The sequence below is a fragment of the Lolium rigidum genome, chromosome 5 (assembly GCF_022539505.1).
Source record: "Lolium rigidum isolate FL_2022 chromosome 5, APGP_CSIRO_Lrig_0.1, whole genome shotgun sequence".
NCBI classification, from domain to species: domain Eukaryota; kingdom Viridiplantae; phylum Streptophyta; class Magnoliopsida; order Poales; family Poaceae; genus Lolium; species Lolium rigidum.
In genome coordinates this window covers 109,052,939-109,062,866 of record NC_061512.1, presented here as the reverse complement: position 1 = coordinate 109,062,866, position 9,928 = coordinate 109,052,939, and the positions used below count along the sequence as shown (strand labels likewise).

Genomic DNA, 9,928 nt, shown 5'->3' with positions numbered 1-9,928 from the left:
TACTTTGGTTGTGTTGTGCAGGTTCCACGTTGGCGCCGGAATCCCTGGTGTTGTGCCGCACTACATCTCGCCGCCATCAACCTTCAACGTGCTTCTTGGCTCCTACTGGTTCGATAAACATTGGTTTTATTACTGAGGGAAACTTGCTGCTGTACGCATCACACCTTCCACTTGGGGTTCCCAACAGGCGTGTGCTTTACGCGTCATCAGTTGGCTTCAGCGAAACCCTTCGCGCGCAGTGGAGTGGACGATACCGGTTTCGCCCACTATCCCCGCTCCCACCCCGCACAAGTAGGGGGCGACGACCCGCCCCGTACTCGAAAACAGCAAAAAACGATGCAGGGGCCGTTTTTACGGGGCGTGCTAGACGGCTGGGTAGAGTCGAAACCCTCAAATCGGCGGTTATTATACGGGTTTCCCCTTTTACGGGGTCTGTTAGACCTGCTCTTAGAGCAACTGGCCCCTTATAAGGCGGCCTTCAAAAACATGATAAAGGCTCGATAAACAGGTTTTAAAGGCCCGCCAGTTTCACTTTTACTACTATGTCCATCCTAAAATTTAAGGTTTATATTTTTTTAGAAAGTTAAACCAAGTAATATTTAATCAAAATTTTAGAAGAATATATCAGCAAATATCATATTTTATAAATACTATATGAAAATATGTTTTATTATCTATCTAATGATATTGATTTTATATTTTACATGTTAATGATTTTTGGTAAATCAAACTTAACATAATTTGATTTTCTAAAAATAATATAAGTCTTAAGCTTCGGGATGAAGGTAGTACCATTTAACATTTACTATATTGAACTTGTTAAATTATTTCTATAATTTGTTAAACCTGTAATAAAATAGTAGTATAGTTCATCTGTTATTTTATATTTAAATTACATTAAAAAATAGTGTATGGAGGCATATGGGGTGAAGCACCTTCCCAAAATCGCATCTGCACCGTCACTCCCGTACGGACCAAAAAGCGGCTTCATCCAAACACAGTATTTGGAGCGAGTGGAGATGCTCTAAACACAAGTTATTTCAATGTCTCAATATCGATCAGATTGACCAAGCTAGCATCCAACGAGGATTCCGCTCCATGTCTTTTAGCGTTGTTGCGGATAGACGAACCATGAATGGTTTTCTTAGATTGTTGGACAGAACAATGGAAGACTGGTTTTTGATATCGACAAGGATGCTCGGACAAATAACTAAGGATGCACAGACAAGTAGCCAGCCTCTCTAAAAGAGGTACTCCATCCAATCCATAATAAGTGCCAGGGCTTTAATTTAAATTTGAATTAAATTAAACTAAAGCTTACACTTGCTAGGGATAGAGCAATAATTTACAGGAGCAAACGAATCGGTCAAACAGCAGAGTAGGCTTATTAACGCGGGTAGGGGCCTCTGCACGAAGTGATGTTTATCAGGCGAGGCCTGTAGTTCGGCATCGGGGCAGGCCATCTGGATGCAAACAAGAGAAGACCGTATCAGAACATATCGTGTGATGGGTGTGATACAAAGAACTTTTAGAAACAAAAATTGGTGAAAAACAAGGAATTCACTTTGGCTCCTGGAAACATGCATTTACCCCAAAAAAAACTTATTTCAAATTTTCAATATATTTTGAAAACAAATTAGCGCATAATTCTCCGCATTCTATATGTGCACTTAAAGTTTTGCGGAAAAAAAGATACTCCCTCCGATCCGAAAAAAGAGTCGGAAAAGGAATTTTGCAAGAAAATCCTCGAGCTTTTTTCTTTCTCATCCCGCACTCCCCCCACTCGCATGGTACTGCACGCACACGAAACCGGCACCCCACTCGCACCCGCACGAAACCCGCACGAAAGTCGCTCTGCTCCTCGTCTTGACGCCGAGATCCCCTCTCCACGCCGCGCACCGAGATCCCCTCTCCACGGTCCACGCCGCGCCGCCGAGATCCCCTCTCCACGGTCCACGCCGCGCCGCCGAGATCCCCTCTCCGCGCCGCCGTCGAGATTCCCTCTCCGCCCCGAGCCCTCCTCCACCAAAAAGCTTGACTTTTAATCCACGCCGGCGATGAGCCGCCGAATCCGGTGTCGGACAGGCTTGATCTGCTGGAGGCAAGGCTGGTCGCGAGGCCGGATGCGCCGGATTATTCTCCCGCAACGATGAGAGGCAGCGCCGGTTGCCCAGTAGTCACGGACGCGCGGTGGCTGCACGCCATGAGAAGAGAGATGGTGATGGGCTTCTTTTGAACAATTTAGAAGGAGTTTATTGTAAAATGTAATTAGACTGTGCCATCGGACACTTTTTTGGGATCGGAGGGAGTACTTTTTGTGACATGAGTAAAAAGACCAAAAAAATGTCTCATGAAAAGCCTTTTTCTAGCACCGAATTTTGTCTTTCTACGCAGGCAAAAAAAATCGGTTTTCCATTAGACAACTTTGTGCACATATATAATGTGGAGAGGAACACATGAATTCTTTAACATTTCAAAAGTACTTTAGAATGCATTTCAAATAAAGGGGCATATGCTCATGGGTGCCAAAATGCCGCTCTCTCCAGGATCTGCATTCCCACTTGTAGGGTACCAATAGTGATGAGCAGTGAAAGGGTACGTTAAGTACAAAACGTACAAAAACAATTACCAGACTACTCCTAAACTCATACCTACATTAAGCGCACAAGGCTAGACTTATGTACCAACAAACAGGAGATAAAACAAAAGAGAATTTACCTGTTATAATGGGACTCTTTCAACACCTCTGCAGCAATACTTTTTGATACTGTGCTGCCATCTCTTCGCCGCTTTATGACAACCTAGTAGATGTTATAGTTAGAAAAGTAAGAGATGGTTTTTTGACAAATAGAGCATACTTCAAAGAGACATGATAAACAACATATATTAAATACCTCAACCATCATGTTTTCCCATGCACAATCTCCAAAGGCTTCCAAATGGTCCTTGCAAGCATCCAGTAACATCGCACCAAACTGCTTTGTGCATTTTGTAAATAGATTGATTACAATAAAGCATATACACAGCCAAACAAAAAAATACAATCACTCAAGAGGTAAAGGGAAAAGTTACCTCTGGGGCACTCGAGAGAACGCTTTCACTGCATTTAACAAGAACATCACCGACACATAATCCAGAAACATCAGCAGGTGATCCCTCAGCAACCTGATTGACATTTTAATTGGTCCATTTTATACAAGCATGTATATAATGCATTATAAAAAAATGGGGGGATCAACAAGGATATTGCAAAAATAGTATATTAAATACGCCAAAGATGCATTCAAACATCATGTTAAGTGAACAGAAACTCTACTGAGAAAAATAGCAAATAAAAGTGGGCTGTGATGTGCATGAATCCCTTATATAACTGAGCAAAGGCCCTACAATCCCCTTAAGCCACATCATCAGGTAGCCTGAAGTACTCCATGCTGTCAAGCTTAAAAATTTATGAAACACAGAGGTGAACAAAGTAATTGGGTGATAAATTCAATTTTATTTCACCATCTATGTTAAAATCTTAGTCAATAGCATAAACCTCTTCTGGAGCTCTTCCATGTTCTTTACATAATTTACCTTAATTTCCTGACTATTCATGCAACTTCTAGACTGCATATCGTACAGGTCTTGGTACGACGAAGTTCAGCAAAAAAATTGTAGGCACATGCTTAGTTATTCATACTACTTTTTGTGTATTCAACATTGGGCGTGTGGCAACGCATGGGCTATAAATTAGTAATAATTAATAAATACATCCTAATTAGATGAGCAACAAAGAGTCCGCTCCAAGCTTCTAAATGCTTGTTGTAGTATCCCATATTTCAGTACCACCCATGGGCCAAGGAGCAATACTGATTTGATATGCCGTTCTCAGTAAATAAATCAGGCCAATGTGAACAACCCAATATTGTTTGTTGTCTATCTAGAGGTGCCCGAGGAGTGTTGATGCACTACCATTATTATTTCAAGGAACCAGCATGCTACAGTGTGAGGCTAGGGCTGGCAACACGGAGCTATTCTGGATGGCAGCGGGCTATTCCCAAAAGGAGTGCCTTCCTATTCCCACTTCATATTCAGTTACCAGGGGAGCTCTTGCCTCTACCACCATCCCCACAAAGGATGTGGTGAGGACCAGGTCCCAGATAAGAAACTAGATCAAGTAATGTTGACATTAAATTTATGGTATAGGAAAATAACATCTGATATAACACCTGAAATTCAGTATGTGGAGGTAAATCATGAATCCTGTATGAACCAATATTTAATATACGTTCATGATAAAGATTCCATCAAGCGATCTTATGGGTTTACTGTTAAACTTGAAGAAAGATATTCTTAAGAGTAACTTTTAACGTACAAAAAGTAAAAAAAGCACAAAAGAATAAATAAATAGAAGAGATTCATACTTTTGAAATATATAAACCCTCGTCAACATCTGGGAATTTTTGATATATGCGCTCCAGGACACTCAATGGCATCATTTGAAGAGAAGTGTATTTTAATCCAAGCCAGGGGCTAATTGTTTTTCTGCAAATAAAACATCTTATTTAGTTAGTTGGCTCGTACTCAACAAAAGCAGAAAGGAACACGCTAAAGAAGCAAAGAAAAATCAGGGGTCCATTTTCCCTAATAAGAGTTCCAAGGCAAAACCAATAATAAAAGGGAACAGAAGAACCGTCACACATAAAATGGTTTACCCAAAGCTCTGGTGTTGTTCCAGGATCCTTGAAACAATCAGCATTGGAAGGTGTGATGTCTGATTCTTTTCATAAAAATTGATACCAAGAACTTGACCGTTGTAATTGACAAGAGGTCCTCCAGAACCAGCCTACCGAAAGGCAAACAACAATGGAAAAAACTGTGACAGCGGTCAAGATATAAAAGAAAAAATTGCAGTCTTCTTGGATAAGTCAATTCAGGTTTTATGCATCCCTTACTGTTGTGTGCTTGTGTGTGCTCTGTTAGAAAACAGTGGATTTATCTGGATATAGTAATTTCATCATGGGAATGAACAAAACATCTATGCAAACTTGCAAAGACAAAATAGCACTCTACATGAGATAGCTCAGTTCTACACATTTCACTAGTAGACCCAAGCAAAACAAGAAATGAGTTAATGACCAAGTGAGGGATGGCCGGATGCTCTCTCTGGTGCTAACCTCCACCTTTCCCAAATTGCTAACTCTCTAGTGGTCATTCCCTACATTTGGCTGCCCAAGCCTACAGCATAGAGCACCGCCAGGCCCAATTGATGCAGCCAATTGGTAAGTGCCGAAGAGGAAAATATGACCAGAGGGCTACTTGAGTGTCCTAATTCTAGTGCACACAGATTCAACGAGACAGATAGTTGGTGACACTTGATTAGTGGCACAGCAGATTCATCCCCTCATCTGCGAGTAAGGTGTTTTTTATTACCTGAATTATGATCTAACTTATCTCACAACCAAAATGTGAGATAAAAATAATGCCACACCGAAAAACCACAGTAGAAATGACCTAGTATTAGACTACTCATAGTGGTAGTAACATTGGCAGTAACATACTACTACATGCAATACCAACTGAGCAATTTGATGACATGGCAAGTCATTAATTGAAGAGAGCGTTGTGGTAACTAGCTATGTTACCATCATCACATTCCAAGAAAAAAAAATGGCTCTCCAAAGTAATAAATATGGCCTTCTATGTTACTACACCTATGATACTACCCACTATGAAGGTAGTAACACAAATTAGTAACATGTGCATGTTACTACTCTATGTTACTCCCCACTATGATTAGCCTTACAGTGTAGTATATAAAAGTAGATTGATATAAAAATCAAAGTTTTCTTGTGTGGGAAGCTCTTTTCTTCTTCTAACAAAATTGGAATATGACCACATTAAGTTTGAATAAATTAAGTAAGATGTGTTATGTACCATGGAAATCTTGCAGCTTGACACCAAGAGTTCCGAACACCCAAAGATGCTTGTTCGGTTTACAACTTCACCCCGTGAACACATGAGTTTACCACCTTCATATGCACGTCCAAGTGCTAATACAGCTCCACTGTGGGTAGTGCCTTTCAGATGAAAGGCTTCAAGGAGCGCTAAATCAGCTGCAACTTTGACAACAACTACATTATAGTGAAAATCCACAAGAAAGATATGACCATCAGTTATATGCCCATCAGACAGAAGCACCTTGACCTGAAATTAGCCATCCAAAAAAGAAAAAATATCAAGAACGAATTATAAGAATAAAGCTACATGTTTGGCAAGGATTGAGGTTGCCAAATACCTTCACATCAGGTATCAGGTCATTATCTCCATTCAGAGATCTAATAAGTGTTGTTGATGTTAAGATCATACTTGTACCAGTAGTATCTGTCTGACACATCGCAAATCCTGAACAGACACGGATCCTCTTCCCACCTGATTTTTATCAACGATGCCTTACTTACGTTCAGCTTAAACCCATGGAAAAGATGGCTAGTGAGTAATACTATAAAGTACCTGCATAAGAAGACAAGCTGGCGATTGACTTTGAGACCAACAATGCAACTTTACGAGCTTGGAGACTCTCAAGGCTGCCATCATCGGAATCACCAAATGTATTCTCCACACTATGGTCACGTTCCCCGGTGAGCCTTTCAACTAAAAATAAGCAATTTATAACCATGGCTATTAGTCAGCAAGAAACGTATAGCATATCTTTGATGTCTAACTAGAGTACATAATTATGTAGATTAACCGCTTTAAGTCTTGCTTTATTTTTTCAGAGTAAAGTCTATAGCATATATTACTCTGTTCCATAATCTAAGACGTTTTTGGCAAACTACAATAGTTCGCCAAAATGTCTTACATTATGTAACGGAGGGAGTATTTTGTAACATGCAGTAAAAAAAATAATCATGACGTTTCAGGGATACTTTCCATATGTGACTATCTGACTAGGTGCTTCATAGCAAAGTCATCAACATTTATATGTAGAGAATACAAAAGGCATATAGATCATACTGGTCAAATTCGGCAGTGAAGTGAGAGAAACTAAATATGGCCAAATAATGCAAAAAAAAAAAAAAGAGCATGGGCGGTAAGTGTCTTCGGTACAAAGTAAGAATAACAAGTAGAAGAAGTGATCTATGTATGATATGCAGTTAGCAAGAGGCCACCCCCTCCTCTAAGAGCTTGGGGTTGTGGCAGTTTTACCGTGCTATGACTCACATATAGCCACTAGATGTGCCCCTTTTGCCCTTTGAAAACAAGCTGTTGGTTAGCGGCCTTGATACTGGTGTTGATATGCCGGTAAACAGCTTTAGATGCAGATCTGATGGGCTACCTTAGACAACATTAGTGGGTGCATAAGCAGCTCCAGCCGCTTTGTTTTAGAATTTACAACAGAAACCAAGTCTCTAACGCAGTTTGTCCTATGAGAAGGTGCTCTAGGATCTACGGCAAGACTACTATAGGTGCTTTGCACAAGCAAATCAAAGTTGCTCTGAAGTGTCAACTCATACCGACAAAAAAATTCTTTTTGCTAATTATCTACTACTCAATCAGAGCATGTAACATAATCTCAAAAAAAATGGTACAGAGGATGTACCATAATTGATATCCATATATACAGTAATATATATACCCAGTGGTATCTACAACTAACAACTAGAGCGACAGGTTTAATTTCCAGGAACAAACTGAAGGATTAGCTGAGAGCTAGCGAAGATTGGAGCATTTCACAATTGCAGTACATGTATGCTATCTAGTGCTACTAATATCAGCCTGTAAACTTCCCTAAGAAAGGGCACCAGTCCATAAACACAAGTGCAAGATAGAACCCACTACCTGAATAAGTGCGGATTAGGAAAATTAACTAATCCGTAATATAACTAGAAAAAAAAGGAGATCTTTGATAAACGCAGATATTTCTTACATAGTTCAGTAGATGGCACTCTGTTTGCCTTGATGGCGAGTATCTCGCGCACACTCTTGTCCACAATAGCCCTGGCGTAATCCAGCCCATCGTCGGCGCTGGAGGTAGCGCGGTGGTCCTGGGATGGGGCAGGTGGAGGCGGCGGAGCCTCGGCGCCCATCCTCTTCCTCTTCTTATCCGTCTTCCCCAGCCCCATCTCGCGGCCCTCCTCCCCGCTCAGAGCTTTGGTTGCCTCCCTGCCATCGCCGCCGTCGTCGTGAGACCGAGCCATGTCACCACCGCAAGGGACGTCAGAAACAGTGGTCGAAATCATGGAGGACGAATAGGGCTTTGAGGATCGTGGGGCGGGGGAGCGACGGCGTAGCAGCAGGTAGCGCAGCGGTAGGGGCAGGAGGGGAAGCGGCGGTGGATGGTGGACGGCTCCGCGAGGCGGGACGGTGGCTCGGTGTGGTGCGGTGATCGGGGGAAGGAGTTTAGAGCAACTGGCCCCTTAGAAGGCGGGCTTCCAAAACGTGACAAAGGATCGGTAAACGGGTTTTAAAGGCCCGCGGGCTTCCCTTCTACAGTTTAGCGTTTACGTTTGCCATGTCTCGGCCGTGGCCCGCGCGGGCCTTTAGGGCATCTCCAACCGAGCGACCCAAACGATCGCGCTGGGCTGTCCGTTTTGGGCTGTTTGCGTGCCCGAGCGGACGCGCGGACGGAGCCCCGCGTCCGCGCGTCCGTTTGGGTCGCGCGCTGCGCCCAACGCAGCGGCCACCCATTTGGCCATTTGGCTATTTGGCCTATTTCTTTGGAAAATAGGTCCTCTGGCCACAGATCCTTAGTTTGATATATAATAATATCTCGTAAACATAGAATAATATATAATAAATATAAAATATTATCAAATACCATAAAATATTATCAAATGTACCATGATAAATCAAATAAAATGTGCCATAGTTTGAGAAAAATATAAAAATTACAATTGAGATTGTCTAACTCAATTTGGGCGCTCGAGGATCTCCTTCTGTCTCTTCTCGAACCAAGCTCTCTTCGCCTCGCTTATGTTGGTCAAGTCGGCGTTCATGATGAGGTTGTCCTCGGCTTGGCGTTTGAGCTCAACTTCCTTCGCCTTCGGCTCCACCTCTTTGGCCCTTGCCATTGCTATGAGCTCAAGTTCTCTCTCTTTGAGCTCAAGTTCTTTAGCTTTGGTCTTGGCCTTGACCTCTTCAATCTCAAGCTTCTTCGCTGGACATCAAAGAATTTCTTCCTGTCCTCTTCTTTCTCCCGGCGCCTCCTCTCATCCCTCTTGTCCGTGGACACCTCTCTGTCCGCATGCATCTCCTTCAAAGTGCCATACAATAGCATGGACGACGCATCACGCTTCATGTCGGCTTTGGTTGACTTGTGGTCGCGTGGACGACTTGCACGAGAAGCGGAGCTACCGCAAGGCTGCCCACCATCAAGGTCAATGACCGTGGCATCTTTGGCGGGATTGTTGCCGATCAAGGTCGCCATGTAGCCCTCGTACCCCTCCCGGAACTTGGGGGTGCCGTGGAGTTCCTTCCAACAATGAGGGAAGGCAAAGGTCTTCTCTCCATTGTTGGCTTTGTAGAATTCCAAAGCTCGCCACACCTAAAGCAAAGCGAGACAACAACGATAAACATATGTGCAAACATCGGATGAATAAGTTGAGGTTAAGAATCATACCAAGTCCTTCACACCCATGCCACTAACGGGGAGCCGCCTCGCGTGCTCATACGCCGCGTGGAACTTGTTGCATTCCGTTTGAATTTCTCCCCACCTCTTTTGGAGCGATATTTCGCTGCGGTCGCTCTCAAATGGCTCCTGTCCATATTTGTGATGTTCATGGAAGTATTCATAGATCCGGCGCCAGAATGCGGACCCCTTCTGCTCGGCACCCGTCAACGCATCTTGCCCGATGGTCAACCATCCATCGACGAGCACCTTGTCCTCCTTCTCCGTGTAGTTGGCGGTTCGTTTGCTTACACGGCGACCTCGAGCTTGTGCAGC

At 43.0% G+C, this 9,928-nt stretch overlaps 1 protein-coding gene across 1 annotated transcript; it reads right to left on the bottom strand.

Moving 5' to 3' along the window:
* Window positions 1-1,387: 1,387 nt before the first annotated feature.
* LOC124656249 (serine protease Do-like HtrA) lies at window positions 1,388-8,183 on the bottom strand. The gene is made up of 10 exons (XM_047195028.1): window positions 7,913-8,183; window positions 6,496-6,636; window positions 6,281-6,414; window positions 5,920-6,189; window positions 4,698-4,828; window positions 4,407-4,527; window positions 3,073-3,165; window positions 2,895-2,975; window positions 2,719-2,801; window positions 1,388-1,463 (listed from the first exon to the last, which is right to left on the bottom strand). Exons 1-10 carry the CDS (start codon window positions 8,181-8,183, stop codon window positions 1,388-1,390), a joined length of 1,401 nt encoding a protein of 466 aa, XP_047050984.1.
* Window positions 8,184-9,928: the final 1,745 nt, after the last annotated feature.